Source organism: Erinaceus europaeus, chromosome 14 (assembly GCF_950295315.1).
Source record: "Erinaceus europaeus chromosome 14, mEriEur2.1, whole genome shotgun sequence".
Lineage (NCBI taxonomy): Eukaryota > Metazoa > Chordata > Mammalia > Eulipotyphla > Erinaceidae > Erinaceus > Erinaceus europaeus.
Window position 1 is genome coordinate 42,789,872 of NC_080175.1, and position 20,433 is coordinate 42,810,304.

General features: G+C 57.6%; 3 protein-coding genes across 7 annotated transcripts; 1 reads left to right on the forward strand and 2 right to left on the reverse strand.

Annotated features, from left to right (window-relative positions):
• The first annotated feature begins 2,245 nt into the window (after window positions 1-2,245).
• PPDPF (pancreatic progenitor cell differentiation and proliferation factor) lies at window positions 2,246-3,503 on the forward strand. Its single transcript, XM_007524478.3, has 5 exons — window positions 2,246-2,382; window positions 2,690-2,767; window positions 2,857-2,934; window positions 3,007-3,103; window positions 3,180-3,503. Exons 2-5 carry the CDS (start codon window positions 2,713-2,715, stop codon window positions 3,289-3,291), a joined length of 342 nt encoding a protein of 113 aa, XP_007524540.1. The 5' UTR covers window positions 2,246-2,382; window positions 2,690-2,712; the 3' UTR covers window positions 3,292-3,503.
• Window positions 3,398-12,772, reverse strand: PTK6 (protein tyrosine kinase 6). Its single transcript, XM_007524422.3, has 9 exons — window positions 12,235-12,772; window positions 10,056-10,177; window positions 9,798-9,961; window positions 9,299-9,452; window positions 8,159-8,320; window positions 6,074-6,255; window positions 4,747-4,900; window positions 4,364-4,612; window positions 3,398-4,332 (listed from the first exon to the last, which is right to left on the reverse strand). The coding sequence occupies exons 1-8, from the start codon at window positions 12,462-12,464 to the stop codon at window positions 4,428-4,430; spliced, it is 1,353 nt and encodes a 450-aa protein (XP_007524484.1). The 5' UTR covers window positions 12,465-12,772; the 3' UTR covers window positions 3,398-4,332; window positions 4,364-4,427.
• A 440-nt stretch (window positions 12,773-13,212) lies between these two features.
• Window positions 13,213-20,433, reverse strand: SRMS (src-related kinase lacking C-terminal regulatory tyrosine and N-terminal myristylation sites). Of its 5 annotated transcripts, none has more exons than XM_060171622.1 (8): window positions 19,810-20,433; window positions 17,265-17,386; window positions 16,632-16,798; window positions 15,827-15,968; window positions 15,589-15,747; window positions 14,965-15,146; window positions 14,725-14,794; window positions 13,213-14,585 (listed from the first exon to the last, which is right to left on the reverse strand). In XM_060171622.1, the coding sequence occupies exons 1-8, from the start codon at window positions 20,157-20,159 to the stop codon at window positions 14,392-14,394; spliced, it is 1,386 nt and encodes a 461-aa protein (XP_060027605.1). In that variant the 5' UTR covers window positions 20,160-20,433; the 3' UTR covers window positions 13,213-14,391. The 5 variants fall into 5 exon arrangements, with proteins under 5 accessions (XP_060027605.1, XP_060027604.1, XP_007524541.2 ...); XM_060171621.1 differs by having other exon boundaries at window positions 14,701-14,794; XM_007524479.3 differs by having other exon boundaries at window positions 14,725-14,881.

Below are 20,433 nucleotides of genomic sequence, written 5' to 3' on the forward strand. Positions count from 1 at the left end.
TTAATAAATGAGATACTGCTTTCCCAACTCAGCCATGAGTCCCTGGTCGTCTGTCTCCTGCCCGAGAAGCTAGACCGGCAACTGGCGCCCCAAATTGGGACCGGCAATTTCTTACTATGTAAGAGATCCTTGATTTGAGCCCCAGCACCACAGGGAAGCTCTGTGGATTCACTACCACTGTGGATGGTAGTGAAGCAGTGCTGTGGTCCTCTCTTTCTGTCTCTTTCTAAAGAGTAAACAAACTTCCCACCTGTGGTGGTGGTGGGAGGAGCCTCATGAGTGCTCTGGGTCTCACCAGGTGTCTCTCTTTCATTCTCCCTATCTCCTCCTCCCCTTTTAATTTCTCACTGTCCTATCAAAAACAAAGCAAAAAAAAAAAAAAACACTGGGAGTGGTGGATTTTGTTTTGCAGGCAGTAAACTATAAACTTCAGCAATAATCCTGGTGGCAGCAACAGCAAAAGACTGAAAACTTCGACCTTGTAGAACATTCAGTGGTGTTACACAAATGTGAGGTCCTGGGATCAACTGAGAGACAGAGAAACTGACTTTCACTAAATCTCACCCAGTTTATGATCAAATTACAACCTACAGGGGGCAGGACTCAGATCAGCTCATGATGCTGGCTCTGAACTGCATGCAGGTGCTGATAGTCTGTGTGAGGAGGTCATTGGCTGTGAAGTGGGGTTTGGGGCTACAACTTTGAGGGTAAGCCCACAGGCACCACACACCACACCTCTCTTGCAGTGGGTGTGCAACCCAGCTGCTGCCTACATGAGGCAGTTTGCTTGGAAATACAAGGGAGATCCATGAAGGTAGGTGGCAGGGGAAGACCCTGGAAGGGACCTCTTCCTGGTAGCCAGCAGGGGCCAGGACCTGGTGGCAGGAAATGATAGGGAAGTGGGGAAGAGAGTTCCATGGCTGGATAATTCCTCCTTTTCCCAGGGAGTTCTGGGCCTCACCAGTACCTGAGCCAGGTCATAGAAAGTCAACAGCCAGATCAAGGGTCGGGCCCACGGATGGCCAGAGCTCCCTTCCCACAGGGATTTTTTTTATCTGGTGATTTCAGAGTTGGACTAAGACGTGGAAATCCTGGGGGGTCTTTGGAGAGTGAAGAGATGGAGGTCCTAGGAGAGGGAGTTTGGGGGGTCTGCCCTACCGCTTCCCCTCTGAAGCCCCTACATGCCTCTCAAAACCGTCCCAATTTTCAGGGAAGAGACCGGCTAAAGAGTTGGAATCTGAAGCTGCCCTCTTCTACTGACAGGGATGTGAGGGCCCCAACCTTCATGGAGAGAGGCATTCTGGGGTTTCCCAAAGTGGGAAACCTCTCTATGTCTCTAAGTAAATAAACATTGAGAAATTAGAGTGATTAGGAAACAATTCACCCACTAGAGCACATTTCTTACTATGTAAGAGATCCTTGATTTAAACCCCAGCGTTTCTGGGCTCTCAGAAATGGAATAGGGTCATTGTTACCAGCTACTGCATACATCCTCCACTCAGATCAGCCTCCCCTACCTCTTTCCCCTCTATGCTCCCCACACCTCCTCAGCTCCTAACAAGTGGGTGGACCTGGGTTGAGCTGAGTCACTGGAATGGTGGTTCCACAAGAGCTGTGAGGGGGGACACGGCTGGAAGCCCATGTCTGCTCTGACAGCCGTGCAATAGACAATATGAGCCCCCCCCCCCCGCTCCCCATCTGGGTGAGAGAGGAGCATCTTGAGCCTGAGAGGGAAAATCTGGAGTTGGGGGTGCTGTCTGGAACTCACTCCCGCCCCCACCCCGCCCCAAGAGACGGAGACTGGCTGGGCAAGGATAGCCAGGGCTGGGGAAGGGGGACAGGCCCTGATAGAGGAAAGGGGACCTCTTTCAAAATGGGGGCGACAGGCCCAGACACGCCGTTATACTAAGCGCTGTCTAGGACGCAGGAATCCTCTCTGATTCCTGGCGGGGACTGCACAGCGCTCAGAGACTGCTCTCCTCCGGAGCCAGACTGTCAGGCAAAGAGGGCGGAGTTCGGAAAGCGGCCGGCGGAAGCCAGGCGCCGCGGGGTTCTAGAGATTGGGCATGGCCTCTGGGGCTGAGGCCCAAGAGGGTTAGTTGAGGGATCTAACAAGGTGGGGGCATGGCCTCTTCTACTGGGGCGTGGCTTACCAGGGGTGAGGGCCAATAGGGCTAGCGGGTGGGTCTAGCCGGGGCTGAGGGCGGCGCCTCCCCGGACTCCGGCCAAAGTAGCAACTGCTTAGGGCGTGTCCGCGCGTGCGCACCTCGTTTCTGCGTGCCTCCCTAATGGACTTGGTGGCTTAGTACCCGGGTCCCGGCACCCCTGATCGCGCCGCGGCGGGGAAGGTTCGCCGCCAAGATCAGTCTCAGGTGACGCGAGGTGTGGAGAGAGCTGGTCCGACTCGCGGATGGGAGGATGGGCTTGGGAAAGGAGCCCGGGCTGGGGACGCGGGTGGTGCGCGTGAGGGGGCCTTTGGAAGGGGGATGCGGGGGCCGGGAGTGCACACTCGGGTTTCGGAGCCCGGGGGCGGCAACCCGGTGCACAAAGCGCCTTTGTTGCGCCGCGAGGCCGGTTCGGGCTGGTTGGCGCTGCCGGCGCCGGGAGGCGGAGCCCGCCTACTAAGCGAGCCCGCGGGAGGGGGATGGGGCTTTCTCCCAGGCGGCCGTGACTTGCTCCCACTCCGCAGGTCCCCAGCAACCCGCAGCAGCCATGGCGGCCATCCCGTCCGGCGGCTCGCTAGTGGCCACCCACGACTATTACCGGCGTAAGTGCACCCCCCCCCCCGGCAGCCCCGCCCCTGTCGGCCCCCGGGGCCGGTTGCGCTGGCCGGTCAGTGACCCCTCCTCTCTGCAGGCCGCCTGGGCTCCACCTCCAGCAACAGCTCCTGCGGAAGTGCCGAGTGCCCGGGGGAAACCATCCCCCACCACCCGGGTGAGTGCAGCAGCGCCTCAAGGAGGGGGGCTGAAGGCCAGCGGCGCCCTGACTCTACTTTGCTTCTCCCAGGGCTCCCCAAGGCTGACCCGGGGCACTGGTGGGCAAGCTTCTTCTTCGGGAAGTCCACTCTGCCATTCATGGCCACGGTGTTGGAATCACCGGAGCAGTGAGTCTCTTCCTCCTGGGTGCCAGTTTGGGAGGGGGGATGTGCGGGGCAACCTGTGACCCAGCACTCTCTGCAGCTCCGAAGTCCCTCGTGCAGTGAGTGGCACCACTCGCAGTCACCTGCCACCGGAAGCGGAGAGGAAGCAGCCTGGCAGCCCCAGCACCACCACTGCTGGACCCCCTTTCTGAGTGCCCCCTTACCTCGCTTACCACCTCGCTTCTACCCGGATGTCCCCCTTCCCTGCCCCTTGGGCTGGCTCCTTTTGTATCAAAACAACCAGACCAAACAAGGAAGTTGAGGAACTGAGCTGTTTACTCTTCACACTGCACACTCCCTTATACCATGATGACCATGATGACGTGCCTTGCCCTTAGTGGAAATAAACTCCCAGCAGCCAGTACTCAGGTGGGATGAGTGGTCCGTGTACCCCTCAACCTCCCAGCTTCTTGAAGGGGGTGGAGAAGGGCCCTGCTTCCTGGGCCCCTCTGCTATTGAGTTTGGAAGAGTAGGCATTGGAGAATCTACAGGGTGGATGCTGAGGGCAGAAGCCTCCCCACAATCTGGGTCCTGGCCAAGCTGGGGTGACCTTGATAAAGTCACACACACAGCATGGGGTAATGAAGGGGCAGGTTGTGGACTTGAGAGTTGGACCATGCTGTGACAAGCAACTTCCTGCAAGACTGTCACCTTTAACTCAGAGACCTCAAGCCTGTGAGCAGGGATACCAGGAGGGACCTTCTCACCCTGAGAAAAATCTGACTTGGGGGGATACAGGGTCCTTGAGAGCAGAGCCAACAGTGAACTGATCATGTCCACTACAGGGGAACCCAAGCCTGCTGGGGAAATGGGGAGGCAGCTTAGTGGGGCAAGTTGACTGGAGGTGAGGGTGGGTCTGTCCTGGGGTATGCATAGGTCTCCCCCCAACCCCCAAAACAGCCCAAGGATCTACCCTAGCCATCCATGGCTGTGCCTTCAGCCAGGGTCCTGTGTCCCAAGCCATATGGTCCATGCAGGGCTGGGTAGAACAGTCCTTATTCCCTACCCCTAACCTGCACCCACAGATGCAGTGCCCCACAGGGCTGCCCGAGCCCCCATTCAGTCTTTCCAGCAGTGTTCAGACATGACACAGCTATGCTGGCAAGAGGACAGTGACAGTGACCTGGCCCCCGGGGGTCAGCCATCAGTACCTTCCTACCAGGTGCCATATCTGCTGCAGCATGGTGGGGAGTCATGTCCCCCAAGTCCAGAGGCAGGCAGAGCCATGCCTCCCTTCTATGGTATGGAGACAGCCAGTCCTGATAAGTTGGTGGCTCTGCACCAGTGCTCAGGGGTTCTCATACCGGGTGAAGCTGCATAGCCGCTCCCGCAGAGCCTTGAAGCAGGGCCGCTGCTCGGGGTCTCGGTGCCAGCATGACAGCATCAGCTTGTGTGCGGTAGGCGGACACTCCAGCGGGCAGGGCATGCGGTAGCCAGCATCTACCCTCATGAAGGCCTCGTGGTTGGACATGCCTGAGGCAGATGTCATAAGAAAAGCTGGGGGCCAAGAGCCGGCTGCCTGCCCACTAACCCTTCTGCCCCACCCCTGGAAGTCCCACATCCTACCCACCCAGGAACTTTAAGCTGCCACCTTGGGTACCCAGTACCTGGGTAGGGCATCTGGCCCCTGCTGAAGATCTCGTGCAGCAGAATTCCAAAGGACCAGATATCAGACTTGGTGGAGTAGAGCCCTCGGGACAGCGCCTCAGGGGCTGTCCACTTATAGGGGATGTTGTGGTCGTGTGAGAGGTAGATGTCCTCCTGCAAGCAGATTGTGCTGGGCTGGGAGGGAGGGGGCTGCCCACTCTGTCCCCTGCCTGGGGTAGGGCACCTCCTCTGCATGCTGCCACCAGGGGGTGCTGCCAACACGCTCAGCCCAGATCCTGTCTTCTGCTTTTCCTCAGATTGGGGGGGGGGGTGCGGCTGGAAGTTCAGAGTCAGCTGAGCATGGCCCTTATTGGTCATGTTGGGGCCCAGTGATGGGCAGTGTGAGTACGACATGGGAGGGACTGCCAGCTGGAGTCCCAGAGACCTTTGAGCCACTGAGCTTCCAGCTGCCAAGGAAAAGCTGACAGGTCATGTGGAAGGACCCTAGCATTGGGGTGGGATGGGTGAGCATCCTAGAGTCAGCCACTGAGTAGATGAGGGAAGTCTTTTTCCTTTTATTTTTTTTCCAGTTTAATCAACAGGCTAGAGAGAAATTGAGAGGGGAGATAGAGAGGGAAAGAGACAGACACCTGCAGACCTGCTTCATCACTTGAGAAGTGTCCCAACTACAGGTGGGGAAGCAGGGGACTCAAGCCCAGATCTTCGCTCATAGTACTATGTGTGCTTAACTGGCTGTACCACTGCCTGACCCCCAGGGAGTCTTTTCCTAGAAACATCTAGCTTATAGCAAGGAAGGAAGCAGCACAGTGCATTGCCCAATGATCCAGTGATAATGGACTTGGACTCTGGCCCCTAGTGTGAAAGTTCAAGACGGAACCAGGTTCTGCAAAAACCACAGGAGGAACTGGAGTGGGGCCTCTAGAAACATGTCCAATACTGGGGGACTGGAGATAACAGCACAGGGATTCATATGGATACCTGCACCTTGAAATTCCCTCACAAAATGAAGGGGGAACTTCTAGGAGAGGAGACAGCTGATGAGACACCCCTAAGCTTACAGAAGCACACTGCAGGCCTCATGCACAGCCCACATACCTGGCCTCTGGTGCTGGCCTGGGACCAGGGCCTAGAGCCACCTCTTCCATAAGTGCAATGCTATCATGTACCCCCCACACCCTGCACCACTGGAGCAAAGCTTAGCACCTGAGAGGTGGCAGCATCCCCCCACAAAGCCCAGCTCTGCACAGAGAGCCCCTTCTCCTGACTCCATGCCCCACACTTCCTCTATGCCTTCAACCCTATGTCTCCCACCCCCTGGAGCCCCACCTTGATGAGCCTGGCCAGTCCGAAGTCCCCAACTTTGCAGATGTTGTTGTCCCCCACAAGGATGTTCCTGGCGGCCAGATCCCGATGAATGCAGTTCTGTGACTCCAAGTAGCACATGCCCTCGGCCACCTGTGAGGCGATGTCCACCAGCTCCGAAACAGGCAGGGCCTGCTTGTCGGAGTCTTCAAAGCAGAGAGAAGAGGCCAGGTCAGCCCAGGCCAGTTGCCTCTGCCCGGGCTCCAGAGCACCTAGGCACAGGCTCAGGGCAAAGGACAGCAGGGTCAAACATCCACACAGCCCTCCAGAAGCAGCCTTGCACAAGGGCCAGAGGCATCACATTCCTTTTCACCCTGTGGCTCTTGTGGGAACCTACACTAAAGCCAGAGGGACTCTGCAGTGCCAGGCACAGAGATGTTCTTCAGCACTGTTACACTACTCAAAAGTTTGACTTCCAAGAGTGGAGGGAAGAGAAAGCTCACCCAGTAAATGCAGTAAATAAAATGTTAGATGCTCAAGCTTGAGGTCCCAAGTTCAGTCGCCAGCATTGCATATGCCAGGATGGTGCTCTGACTCTTTTCTCATCCTTTTCCTCTCTTATTAATACTTTTAAAAGGCCTCTTTTAAATTTTATTTTTCATCAAGGCACCATTCAGCTGTGGCTTATAGAGGAGCTGGGGTTTGAACCTTAGGCCTCAGGCATGAAAGTCTGCTGCACAAGTTGTGAAGTGACTCAACTGCAGGTGAGGAGCTGGGGACTCGAACCGGGATCTTTCCACAGGTCCTTGCACTTTGCTCTGTGTGCACTTAACCCACTGCACTACTGCCCACTCCCCTGCTATAGCATAACAAATTGTTATGCTATCTCCCCAGGCCCAGTTTTCCTTTATCTTAAATATTGGTTTACAAGTTAGCACCAGGGTATTACCCTGGCATATTCAGTGGGGACCTCATGCTTGAGATTCGAGTGTTCTACCCACAGTGCCACCTCCTGGGCTACACAGCTTTACTTCTGAAAGAACAGTTCATACCACACATGTGTTTGCAGCAATCACACATCTGTTAAGCAGTTTGTGCTCAGAATCACAAATATTGCTTGGGGTGGGGAGCACTGCATATGGGCTCTGATTCAGCAACAATGCACACTATTCCCAGGAGCACCTGCGCACTCAGGCCCCACTGGGCAGGGGCATGAAAGAAGGGGGACTTAAAAAAAATGATTCCCTTTTGTTGCTCTTGTTGTTTTATTGTTGTAGTTATTGTTGTTGGATAGGTCAGAGAGAAATGGAGAGAGGAGGAAGAGAGAAAGACACCTGCAGACCTGCTTTACCACCTGTGAAGCAACTCCCCTACAGGTGGGGAGCTGGGGGCTTGAACTGGGGTCCTTAAGCCGGTCCTTGCGCTTTGTGCCACATGCGCTTAACCCACAGGACTACTGCCCGACTCCAGAAGGGGGACTTATTATTTATTTATTTTCTCTTTTGTTGCCCTTGTTGTTTTATTGTTGTACTTATTGTTGTTGATGTCATCGTTGTTGGATAAGACAGAGAGAAATGGAGAGAAGAGGGAAGAGAAAGACACCTGCAGACCTGCTTCACCACTTGTGAAGCGACTCCCCTGCAGGTGGGGGCTCAAACTGGTATTCTTAGGCCGGTCCTTGTGCTTTGTGCCACGTGCGCTTAACCCACTGCACTACCACCTGACCCCCAGAAGGGGGGCTATTTACTGTCCTCCAGCTCCATCCAGTGTGTGAGAATGTAGTATGTTGGGGTCTGAGGAGTGGTGCAGTGTGCTGGTGTGTGAGTGTGCACATACAGACACCAGGAAGGACATGTCTACAAGGATGAGCAGCCCCCTAAACTGTCCAGGTCCCTGCTGCTGGCAGCACTGTGGGCTCCCACCTCTTGCCCCTCCACTTTGCCCACTCCACCAGAAGTGGAGACACACTGAGCACATGTGCTAAGAGCCATGTGTTAGGCAAGAGAGGCTTGAAAGGCCTAGAAGCCCTCAATGCCTGGTGACATGACTCTTTCCTGTTGTGCTACCTGTGCCCCCTCCACCCTGAAAGGGATCCCCAATGATGCTCACCCCGCAGCAACTCCAGCAGATTCCCCTTGGGCATGAGTTCTGTGATGATGTAGACAGGGTCACCTATGGACGCCACAGCATACAGAGCCAGGATGTGCTTGTGCCGCAGCTTCTTCATGGCCTGGATCTCCGCCCGAAAGGTGTGTTGATGCAGGAGGTCATCTGTGAGGGCAGCCCAGTGGGTGAGGACCTGAGGTGCTGAGCTGCACCCTTGTCTCTGACACACAACAGCCAGCTGACATTGGGGGAACCCCCTGCCCTAGCACCAGTCCTGGTATTGAATGATGGGGCCTCTGTGTCCATCTGCCACTGTCCAGCAAGGCCCCACAATCCCAGGGCATTCTGATCCCTCAAGTGTAGGTCCCCATGGATCCAGGTGAAGCTTTGCCCATTTCTAGTGAGCTGTGTATTTCAGTGACTACGTTTCCTGGGTGTTTGACATTCCCCTTTAAAAGAAATGTGAAGGGTCCAGGAGACAGCTCTACAAATCTGCAAAAATCTTTCATGCCTGAAGCTCTGAAGTCCCAGGTTAAATCCCTAGCACCATCAGCCAGAGCTGAGCAGTGCTCTGGTCTCTGTCTCTGTGTGTATCTTTCTATATCTCAAAATAAAAACAAATGAAATATTTATTAAGTAAATAAATAAATGAAATATGAGGGACATGGGAGATAGCGCCACCTGCTAGAGTTCACACCTCAACATGCCAGAGACGCCAGGTTCAAGCCCAAGCCACGCGGAAACGCTGTGGAGTAGTTTCTTTTCCTTCCACCTCTTCTCTAAGATTATAAAAAAAAGATAAAAGCTTCCCAGGAGTGGCAGAATGCGTATGTGCAAGGCTCTGACACCACATATACAAAAATAAAACTCGATCAGTTGGTGGTGCACCTGATAGACCACGTATGTTACCAAGCATGAGGACCTGGGTTCAACCCCCACTTTCAGGGGGAGAAGCTGTAGATCTCTCTAATCTCTATCTCTCTGTGTGTCTCATTCTCTATCAAAACAAAACAAAAATAAAATAATTTTTAAAATTTAAACAAGTGCAGGTGTGAGTGTAGGCAGTGGAAGTGGGATACCTCAGTGCCTGCAAGGCCTTCAGGACTGGGTGGGCCCAAAGAATCCCCCATCCCTGCCACTCACCTCGGGCAATCACCTTGATGGCCACTCGGACCTGGTCCTTCCAGAGCCCTTCAAAGACCTCCCCAAAATAGCCAGAGCCCAGCTTCCTGCAGAGTGTGAACTCCTCCTTGGGTCTCTCCCAGTCATCACAGTGTGGTAGGGGTTCAGGTTCATGCTAGGAGAAGCAGGGGTGGGGGGGCTGGTCATTTTGCCCATCCCTGTGGGAGGCCCACTCTGACCTGGCCAGGGAGCCCTAACCTGGCCATCACTGTGGGGTGAATGTCCAGTGAGTCTGGCCTCAGCAGCTGCCCCTGTCCTACCCTCAAGGTTACCCTCCCTCCCCTCTCTGGATGGATACTGATCTGAGCCCCACTCAGGTGGACCACAGTGTGGCCCTGTCCCCAGGCTGCCCAGCCCTGAACCAGGTGACCTCCTCAAGCTGTGGGGGGCCTCCCCTGCCCCCTCCCAAGTTAGACCCTTCCCCATGGCTTGAGGCCTTGTGTCCAGTGGTCAGGCCTACCTTCCAACAGGGTGTAGTCAGCCGCAAACCATGGGACAGGCTCTGGGCCTGGTGGTAGGCCACGAGTGCAGACAGGCTAGGGAAGGACACAGCCTCGTTGAGGTGTAGCTGACCCCCCGCACGCCTCCAGATCTTGTAATGCCGCACCACCTGCTGGTCACGCACTGGGGAGAGGGGGCATGTGAGCAGGGGACCCTTAGGTTCCCCAGTAAGGGTGTGGGGAGGGGCACAGAAGCATGAGAGCATGGGGCACCCTACCTGAGAGGACATAGTCAGCACCTGGCTTCTCGCTGACCCTGACCAGGAAGGCCCCCTGTTCCATGCCCTCGGCCAGCAGCCGGTGACATGCCTCTGAGCGCGAGATGCAGCCGGAGAACCACCTGTGGTGGGGTCCTTGCTGAGCTTCCACAATTCTGGGAGCCACCCATGACCCCATATGAACCTGTGACCCCATCCTGACACTCATAATCCCAACCTGCTACCCTGAGTATCAGACCTTCTCTAACTTGCTAACCACTAACCAACACCTATCAACCTTATAAGTCAAGCCTACTATTATCCACCAATCTTGAATGCCCATCCTGCTAGCCATAACCCACTAACACTAGCCCACCAACTCTGTAACCCCAACCCACTAGCCCTAACCCACTATTACCCACCAACCCTGTTAACCCTAACCCACTAACAGTAGTCCACCAACCCAGTAACTTTAACCTTTTAAGCCTAACAAACTATAACCCACCAACCCTGCAATCCTAACCTGCTAACCCAAACCTTAATGCTATAAAACACTAACCCTTTATGCCTAACCCTCTACCCAGTAAGCACTAAGCTTCTGAATCTAAATCTCTAACGTGCTAATGGCAAACCTTAACCCTTGACCCATCCCTCTAACCCCAACCTTAGTACTCTAAACACTAACCTCAAACCCATGATTCCCCTTGCATGAACCATGTAAACCTAACCTGCTAACCCCTAACCCTTTCCCTCTGACCCTAACCCTCTAATCCTAACTCTCAAATCCTAACCCCTGGCCCAGAGGTCCCTTCTTTGCCACCGAGAGGAGAGGTACCATCACCTCCCAACAGGGTCAGAGCCAGCTCCTCCTACTGGGTGCCCCACAGCCCCAAGGTGACCCTGTGGCCCCATGCTATTACATGCACCTCGCTAGCTGAAGGGACCAGGAGGGAGGGTCACTGAGCAGGGCTGTGCATGTGTGCACACATTCACACACACCCGAGCCCTGCACACAGCCCCAGCAGGCACCCACTCCTCACAGTCACGCCCACAGTCGGGCAGGACACACCACCTGGTCAGGGACCAGGCTGGACTCTGGCCCCCTGGGCAGGGCCTGGTAGTTCCTGTGTCTTGTGTGTGTCCTATGGCCCTCCCCCATCCCAGCCTGTGGGCTCATGCCCCTGTCCATGATGCTCCCATCTCTTGCCTCCCTGCTACATCTGGAGACGCTGGGAACTCAGGGTCCTGGCACTCCATAGGCCTGTGTCATTGGGGCCACTCTGCCTGAATCCAGACCTGCTGTGTTTTTTTTTTTTTTTTTTAATATTTATTTAGTTTCCCTTTTGTTGCCCTGGTTTTGTATTGTTGTTGTAGTTATTATTGTTGTTGCTATTGATTTCATTGTTGTTAGGATAGAGAGAAATGGAGATAGGAAGGAAAGACAGAGAGGGGGAGAAAAAGACACCTGCTTCACCACCTGTGAAGCAACTACCCTGCAGGTGGGGAGCCAGGGGCTCGAACTGGGATCCTTACGCCAGTCCTTGCACTTCACGCTGCTGCTGGTTTTGGGGAGGCAGCCTTCTCTGGGTCTACTGTGCTGCCAGAGGGCTGACCAGGGAGACCCTGCCAGATGCTGCCCTGCCCAGAATCAGAGACAGCTGAAGGCACCCATGCCCACTGCCCACTGTGGTCAGGTCATCTTGACAAGAAGGGGCAGTGAGTTACCTTCCCAGCCTGCAACCCACACCCAGATGTGTTGAAATGGCCTTCCTGCAGCTCAACTAGGTCACGAGGCTGGTTTCAGCTACTTGGAGAGTGAGTGCAGCCTCTCTCACCCAAAGGCCTCCTTTCCCTGCCTCCTGCAAGGATGAACCACTGCCTGGAAGCCCACTGCCCAACCTGCTGTCCTCGCTGGGTCCTGGCTCCACAGTGACTGAGGGGAGCTGGGGGGTCTTGCCTCCATGCCTCTATGTCACATGGAAAAAAAGTCAACAGAGACCCTGGGATCAAGACCCTGCCCCAGCCTCAACTTGAGGGCACAGGGAGATAGAGGCAGGGGTCCCCAGTATCCTGGGTCAGTCCAGTGCTCTCACTCCCCCAGGCCCAACCACAAGCACCCATGGCTCTGTGACAGCCCTGTCCTGAGTCTTGAGGGGCCTCAGGGCCCGTGGAAAGACCCTCCGGCCTGATGGCCACTCACAGCTCAGACTCCACGGTTTCCTTCTCAGCCAGGTAGTTGTGGGGCACATAGCCCTCAGCCAGGGACCGGCCCGATGCGTCCAGCAGCTCAGCCCACCACCACTCCTCCTCCTTCCGGGTCACGTGGAACAGGTCCCCTGCCTGGAAGCTCAGCTCCTCCTCTGTGCGGGCCTCAAAGTCCCACAGCCCCACGTACATGGGGCCCGGCAGGGCACAGCCCCGGGACACCATAGTGGGTGCAGTGGCAGGACTGAGCTACCTGTTGAGGCCTGTGCCCAGAGCCACTGACTGTACCAGCCACTGGGAGGGCAGTGGGCGGGGCCCATGCTGACAGGCCCACACCTGCCTGCCCCATCAGATCTATTTCCTGGTGGGGCAACTGTCCATACCCACACCATTACAGACACCCTCTCTGGGTGTCTCCCACTCAGCCTGAGGCACACTCTGCAAGCCCCACAGACCTGACTGTTCTGACACCCTCGGGCCAAGGACCCCACATAGCTGGAATCTGGACACCATCATCACCCAACATTCAGGCGACCACACTGGCCCTGAGACCTAGAGGCCCAAATAAGGTGCAAATGGCCACTGTCCCCTGGGCACTAAAGGAAAATACAATGAAACCTCGAGTTGAATGGGGGGATGGATGTGGCCCAGAGCACTGAGCTGGCTGTGTAGGAGAGTGATGTATCCCCACCCTGGGGAGCCCATCCTCCCCACCTCTCCACACCTGACAGGCTGAGAGACCCAGAATGCTGAGCTGAGCAGGACTGAGGGACTGAGGGGCCTCCATCGGCCAAAGAAAAATGCCACTCAGGAGCCAGGAGCCAGGGATCACAGCCCTCATATCTAGCCAGGAGAGGTCCCAGAGCTGGCTCAGTCTGTCTGCAACTGAGGGACTCTGGTATATAAACCCCTCCCCCACATTGCAGGGTGGGTAGGGAGGGTGTGCACAGAGACTAGGGAGTCACAGGCCAGCCACTGCAGGCACCTCCCTTTATTGTAGACAGTGGAACCACTGACTTCCTTGAGATTATCACAGGATGTGTTGGACAAGGTCATGGACATTCCCGACAAACTAGGGTGGGGGGGGTGGGCATTGCAGGGAGGGTGAGGCTGAGGGGATGTCCCCTGGCCTGGGTGCAGAGCTTCTGCCTCCCTGTGAGCTACACCAGGAAGTAGTTCCCAGATGGGAATGCAAGCCCTTCCCGGGCCCTGGCTGCAAACCCGTTCTGCCACTGGCTGGCAGGCACCCCAGGAATGCCCAGCGTCCCACACCCCCCCCACACACACATACATTTGCCGCCATGGCTGGTGGCCAAGCCAGCACATTCCTTTCCTGGGAGGCTGATTCCCAGCCCTGGCAGCATGAGGAGGAGCCCTTCATGGTACCGAGCCTCAGGCTGGGGGGTACTTTGGCCCCCATGTGCTCTCCTGTCAGGACTGTCAGGGAAACACAGAACCCAAGGCCCAGAGCACCACTGGGCCCAGAACAAGACACAGAGGTCAGTTATTTCAGGCCAAAGCTGCCATGTAGCTTGGCTTACAGTGTCTCCTGAAGGCTCAGGACCAGCTTGGAACCCACACACCCAGCTCCATCAGCACCCCAGAAACTGCTCCACTGAGGGGGCATTCTGTTTCTTTGTCCTTTTCCCCACCCCAGGGAGTCAGACAACCTCAGAAATGACCACCAACCACAGTCTGGTCCTTCCTGTAGTCTGATCTGTGCCACCCACAGCACACCTGATCTCCACTCCAACCTCAGTACCCAGATACCCCAGGGGTGAGGAACTGGGGGTCGGGTGGTACTTCCTATGCAAACAGGTCTGTCCACCTCAAGGTGTGCCCAGCAGGTGCCCTGCCTGCACCATGGACCAGCTCTGGGGCCACTGATCCTGGAGACTTTGGACCAAGATGAGAAGCTGCTTATGCACTCGGGCCTGTGAGCAACCAGATGAGAAGGGGTGGGCAGGAGGGGCCTCAGTAGGGGTCATGTCTAGTGAGGTCTGAAGAAAGCACAGGCCACCTGGCCCTGCATTGAGTCTCTCCTTGGCAGGGAAAGCAGCCCTGGCATGTGCAGACAGGTGTGTGTGGGCACAGACCCACATTGTGCTCTGGGTGGACAGCCTGGGAGGGCCCCAGTTAGGCTGGGCCCTGGTCATGTGCAGGTGGGGTAGAAGCATCTAGAAATGTCCCCCAGCTTCTCCTGCAGCACAGAGAAGGCGGGGCGCTCCTCGGGGCTCCCCTTCCAGCATTCCAGCATGAGCACATAGACCTCAGCGGGGCAGGTGGGCGGTCGAGGCAGGCGGTACCCCTGCATCACCTGCTGCAGCGTCTCATGGTTGCTCATTCCTGCAGAGCACAGACAGGAGTGCTGTGGGCATGCAAGTATGGTGTGGGGACCACCCCCCCCCCAGCCACACACACCCTCACTGCCCAGAGCTCCTTTCTTGAGGTGGGGGCTGACCTCTTTCCCGGCCATGGGGCCCACCTTCGTAGGGACACTGTCCGTAGGTGAAGACCTCGTAGAGGAAGACGCCGAAGGACCACACATTTGACTTCTGTGAGAAGATGCAGTAGTTAGCGGCCTCAGGTGCCGTCCACTTGACGGGGATCTTGGAGCTGCTGCTCGGGGAGTATACATCATCCTGGGGGAGTAGCCAACAGTGGCTGGTGTGCCCTCCACTTGAGCCCCTCCCCAGCCCTGCCCCCCACCCGAGCCCCTGCTGACCTTGAGCAGTCGGGCCAGCCCGAAGTCGGCCACCTTGCAGGCCAGGTTATCCCCCACCAGCACGTTCCTAGCGGCCAGGTCACGGTGCACGATGCGCCGGCCCTCCAGGTAGCCCATGCCTTCGGCCACCTGGCAGGCAAAGCTCAGCAGCAGCGGCAGGCTCAGGGTCCGACCCTCAGGGCCTGCAGGGAGAGGCCAGGGTTCAGAAGGGTAGACAGGCAGGTGGGTAGTTTGTGCCCCCAGCCTCCATTTCTTCACTTCTAAGTGGGGGTGGGGACAGTACTGCCCACGGAAGCTGCAGTAGGCCGAGTGTCAAGTCACAGTCATGCAGCTCATCCACTACACTAAGCCTCCTGGGGACAGGGGAGGCCACATGCGAAGGGGGGTGGAAGGGGGCATAAGGGGATAGGTCAACCCCAGGGGAAGCTTGTACCAGGACCATGAAGCCCAGGCCTGGCCCCTGAACCTGCTGCTAACCAGTGCCCCACCCACGGGACCAGAAATCTGCAGCTCAAACAATGCAGGGCATCTGGTGCTGAGGACAGGTCCTCTGAGAGACCTGGAGGGGGCTCTGCTGTGGATGCACACTTACTCCCAAGGTAGGCCTGCAGGGGACACACTCACCGCCCAGGTAGGCCTGCAGGCTGCCCTTGCGCATGAGCTCAGTGACGATGTACACAGGTTCGCCCGTGGAGCACACAGCATGCAGCCGGATCAGGCGCTCATGCCGCAGGCTCTTCAGCGTCCGGATCTCCTGGGCCAGGTCATCCAGCTTCATGTCGGCTGCGGGAGAGGGCGCGCTCCAGGACTGACCACACCACGGCCCAGGGGTACATGAGGGTGCAGGCAAAAGTGCACCCACCTGACTTGATGACCTTGACTGCCACTGGCACAGAGCCCAGCCACAGGCCTTCCCACACCTCCCCAAAGAAGCCTTGGCCCAGCTTCCTGCGCAGGACGAACTCAGAGCGCGGCCGCTCCCACTGGTCCTGCTCCTGGGACTTCTGCAGGGTGGAGGAGACTCAGGACCTCGTCTGCCCCCCCACACACACACACCATGTGGAGGGGTAGTTTCTCTTGTGGTGAGGGGCACCAGGCCTGGGCATCTCTGCCCAGCACACAGTGCTAACCTGGCTGGGGCAAAAGGACGACTGGGTGCTGATCTTGGTGCATGTGTGTGTGGGGGGTTGTCCTAATGGTTCTGAGGCCTAAGTGACACTGGACTGGGGCCTGCCAAGCATCCATCAGCACTCATTACTGTCCCTGGTCAGGGTGTCATTACAGGACCAGAGGAACTGGATCGTGGCCTGGCCCCTGTCTGGCTAGCTGTTGGTGGTGGGGGGAGGAGCATACTGAGGCCCATGTGGGCATTTGCTGGGCATCTCCTCCCACAACTTCTGCCCTGAGGCACTGGGGCAGCCCTGTCCTCCTGGGCTGGCCCAGCCCTCCTTGCTTCTCCCCTGCAGAATAGGGCCTTCGGAGAAGGCATCTGCAGTCTCCTTGCCCAGGGTTCCCCAAAGATGGAGAGCCCTTGTCCCAGCTAGCATGGGGGAGAGTCATGGGACCACCCAGCCCTGCAGGATACCCCCTCATACAGCCCAAGATGGCTGCCCCTCCCATCTCAAGCCAGCAGAGAGCAGCAGGCGGGTTGGGGTAGGCGGGCCCACCTGAGGCATGCAGGGTTGCAGCAGTGGGTTCTGAAGCAGCTTCCAGTTGGCCTTGTAGTAGGAGAGCAGCTCCTCCAGGCTGGAGAAGCACTGACCCTTCTGCAGGTAGAGGCCTCCATCCTCAGCCATGGAGATGCGGTAGTGGCACACTTTGGCCTGGGCCCGGACTGGGGGCACAGGGGTTGGGTGCACATCTGGCTGCATTCTGACCCAGAGCCCCAACTCCCACCTCTCTGAGACACCCAGACAATTGTCGAAATAGCCAGGGTGTGGAAGGAGGAGATGTGGGCAGCTTCAGACCAGGAGCCAGTGAGAAGGGCTCCTATATGGTACAGAGAGCAAAGAGCTCATTGGGTGCTTCTAGAATGCAGCCCCCAGTAAGAGAAGGAACGAGTGAGCAAGTGAACAAATAAATTCATTCATGAGTGGAATAAATGAGTGAATAAATGCACAAGTGTGGGATGAGTGTACAAATGAGTGAATGTGTGAATAAGTGACCACATGAATGATGGTTCCGCAGACACCAAGGGGACTAGCATGGGTGTTCTCGGGCCTTGATGGTTCCAGATTAGGAGCACCTACACAAGGTCCAGGGCTGGTGGGGCCGGGCAGAGCACGGTGGGGGTCTGGTACCTGACAGTGAGTAGTCTCCACGTCTGCTCTCACTGGGCCGCACGAGGAAGGCCCCAGGTGCATTGGCAGCAGAGAGCAGCAGCTGCTGGGCCTGGGTGCGACTGATGTCACCGAAGTACCAGCTGCAGAAGGCAGACATGGTCACCATGCAGGCCCAGCCTGAGCACTTTACCCTGCACTGGCCAGAGGAAACAGTGCCACTCATGCACTCAACAAGGGCCAGAGAGCCTAGGGGCACAGGGCTGCCACCTCCAGCTCCAGGTGGCATTACTACCAGGACAGCCCCAGAAGTGACCATTGCTCTGTCCCCACAGGGGGGCAACACCTCCTCATCCTCAGACTCTCCATTAACCTTCCCCCATAGAATGACCACCAGCCTCTCATGGGTCTACAAGCCCCAGCCCCAAGCTCCTTTCAGCAGGCATCTGTGCACAGATGCCTGCTGTGAATCGAACACCCTGACCACCCCACCCCCATGCCAAGGCTACTCCTCACTTGGTGTAGGATTCCCAAACTCAGGGGCCCACATCTCAGTAGGAGACAGGGTAGGGGCCAGCGGGGGTTCCCCATCTGACACTCCTTCTGGCAGGTGGTCTACCTGATTCACCCCAGGTGTGACTCCCTGTCCTCTCCCTTCGCCTGTTTGCCCCCCAAGACTAGGTAAAGGAACCCCACATCCAAATCAGCTTCTTCCCTGGAGGTGCCTACACCCTGGAACTTCTGGGGGTACCTGAGACAGGAGGCCCCCACTGTGGGCACAGCCCCTCATCCACCACAATAGGGAGGCACAGAACAGTGTCCAGGCAGGGTCAGATCTGGTCAGGGAGAACCAGCAGTGACTCTAGAGGACACCAAATGACTCAGAGTGAGCTGACACAAGGTAAAGGGGTCCTCCCCAAAGGGGACCAGGTGGACAAAGCTATGGCATTCTGGAATGTGGGGTACAGGGCCTGGCAGAAGGGCACCAGCGGTCACTGAGGGGTTGGCAGTAGGAGACCATTGGTCACAGAGGGACCAGCAGTGGGAGCATCAGTGATCATGGAGGAGTTAGCAGTGGGAGCACCAGCAGTCATGGAGGGGTCAGTAGTGGCAGCACTAGCAGCAGGGCCGGCAGGCAGAGGCGTGAGTCAGAGTGAGGTGAGACTGAAGGGCATGAATGTGGATGCCTGGAGAAGAGGCCTGGTGGCAGGGAGTGGGAGGCAGCAGGCTTGGGAAAGCTGGCCAGCTCACTTGAGGAGCAAGGGTTCAGCCCACAAGGCTGTTGAGCTCTGTCCACAGTGGGCCTCCAGCAGAAAGCCCTGCTCCCCTGAGTCGAGGGCCAGAGGGAGAAACTGGAGCTCTAAGCCTGAGCCCCTGAGCACACCTGGGCTCTGGGGCTGTCCTGGGGTCTCTCCCTGTGGCTGTGGGAGACTTGCTATGAAGCTGGAGGGGCCTCCCCTGCCTGGTCACCTGGCCCAGGGACAGTAGCCAGGCATTTGGGGCTAATGACACCGTAAGTGTGGCCCATCATTTCATCTGGGGCCCAGGAAAACAGTCATTAGTTCTGGATCCCTGCCCCTCCCTCCCCCAGGAGACCTGCCCTGCCACCACAATGGGGGGGGGCTTTGGGCCCCTCATCTGGGGGTCACTTGGCCTGGGGTGGGGTTGGGCTATCCTCCAGAAAGCATGTCCTGTGACCCAAGCTCCCTTGCTACCTGCTAGCCCCTGTGACACCACGGTTTCTCTAACCCTGAACCCTGAGTAGGGCTGAGAGACTACACAGTCTGCAGGGGCCATGGGGGGGGGGCGAGGTCAGGCTGGCATCACTTTGGGCAGCACAGGGGCCACTCAAGCCAGGATCTGGGTAGCAGACTGGGGAGCTGGCCCCATGGTTCTCAACAGGTCAAGAAATGGGGGAGAGGGAAGCTGCAGTGGTGCCTACCCACATGGGAGGGCCCAGATCAGCCAGCACACATCTGGACCAGGAGGCAACACAGACCCTAATTCTGGGGCACCTTCTCTGAGAAGACCTCCAGGGCAGCCTGACTGGGTCCTCTTCCTTCCCAGGTTGCCCCCAACCTGGAGGGAAGAGGGTGTCCTGAACTGGCTGTGGGTGGGTGGGGGGCTAGGCTCACTCTACCTGTCCTGTCAGAGTGTGGACAGCTAAGAGGGACAGGGAGTGTCCCCTTCTGATCCCACATGACCTCACCAGCTCACCACCTCTTCCTCTCGACACAAGGGGACCTCAGAGTGGTCTCTGCTCACCTGTATCCTTGCTGAGGGTGGCAATGGGTTTGGGGTGAGCTGTGTCTCTCTCCTCTGAGCTGCACCCCAGCCCCCGCCCCTCCGCTCAGCACCTACACAGCAAACACCATAGAATGCCAGGGCTCCCGGCCAGGCCCTGCTCCTGAGTACATGCAGGAGGCTGGCTAGTCAAGGGTGGGGTGCTCAGCTGGCAGACACCACTTTCCCTCTTAGCAGCAGGGCGGCCTGGGACCCCAGCACCTGTGTGCCGCCACCTGCTCCCGCCCCTCCAAGCAGGTACCAAGCGGCCGGTGGTACTCACGGTTGATCTGAGAGGGGCTCCGGGCTGGTCTTGGCCACGCAGGTGATGGGAACCAGCCCTGTGCAGAGCGGACTGGAGAGGCGGCGGGCGAAGAGGTATTCCCCATCCTCCTGGAGCGCGAACAGCCAGTCCCCTCGGCTGACGCTCAGCTCCCCCGCGCAACGCGCCCTGAAGTCTGACAGCGCCCGGAACAGCCGCGCGGGCGCAGGGGGGCTGCCGGGCTCCGCTGGGAACTCCGCGCCTCGGGGCTCCAGCTCCCGGTCCGAGACCGGATCTGCCACGCCGGCTGGCCAGATCTTGTTCCAGAAGAAGGACAGGAAGGCCAGCCGCTTCCTGAGGAAGGGCTCCATCTCGGAGGGAGCGGCGGTGGTGGGGGAACGCAAGCAGCGGGACGCATAGGGGACTGGGGGCGACCGGGTCAGCGCACTCTTGAGGGGGCGCTGAGGTGGGGGGGGGTGGCCTGCGGCCGCAGCTATACCCTCCCTCACCAGACTGGGGCCTCCCAGGGGGGAGAAACTGGAAGGGTGGGAGACATGGCCGGTGGCAGCCTCCCTGAACAGGGACTGGGGCCCGGGGCTCTCCAGGGCCCCCCCCCCAACAAGCGAGCACCAGGTGGGGGTGCGG

What these genes read in the sequence shown, in the direction of transcription:
- PPDPF (XM_007524478.3), top strand. Translation starts at nt 2,713, where the DNA reads ATGGCGGCCATCCCGTCCGGCGGCTCGCTAGTGGCCACCCACGACTAT. An exon ending in CACCCACGACTATTACCGGC is followed by an intron (nt 2,768 to 2,856) that starts GTAAGTGCACCC and finishes TCCTCTCTGCAG; the next exon opens with GCCGCCTGGGCTCCACCTCC. An exon ending in AACCATCCCCCACCACCCGG is followed by an intron (nt 2,935 to 3,006) that starts GTGAGTGCAGCA and finishes TGCTTCTCCCAG; the next exon opens with GGCTCCCCAAGGCTGACCCG.
- PTK6 (XM_007524422.3), bottom strand. Translation starts at nt 12,464, where the DNA reads ATGGTGTCCCGGGGCTGTGCCCTGCCGGGCCCCATGTACGTGGGGCTG. An exon ending in GAAACCGTGGAGTCTGAGCT is followed by an intron (nt 10,178 to 12,234) that starts GTGAGTGGCCAT and finishes ACCCCACCACAG; the next exon opens with GTGGTTCTCCGGCTGCATCT. An exon ending in TCTGCTGGAGTTGCTGCGGG is followed by an intron (nt 6,256 to 8,158) that starts GTGAGCATCATT and finishes TCTGCTTTGAAG; the next exon opens with ACTCCGACAAGCAGGCCCTG.
- SRMS (XM_060171620.1), bottom strand. Translation starts at nt 20,159, where the DNA reads ATGGAGCCCTTCCTCAGGAAGCGGCTGGCCTTCCTGTCCTTCTTCTGG. An exon ending in TGGAGACTACTCACTGTCAG is followed by an intron (nt 16,799 to 17,264) that starts GTACCAGACCCC and finishes CTGTGCCCCCAG; the next exon opens with TCCGGGCCCAGGCCAAAGTG. An exon ending in GGCTGGCCCGACTGCTCAAG is followed by an intron (nt 14,882 to 14,964) that starts GTCAGCAGGGGC and finishes CTACTCCCCCAG; the next exon opens with GATGATGTATACTCCCCGAG.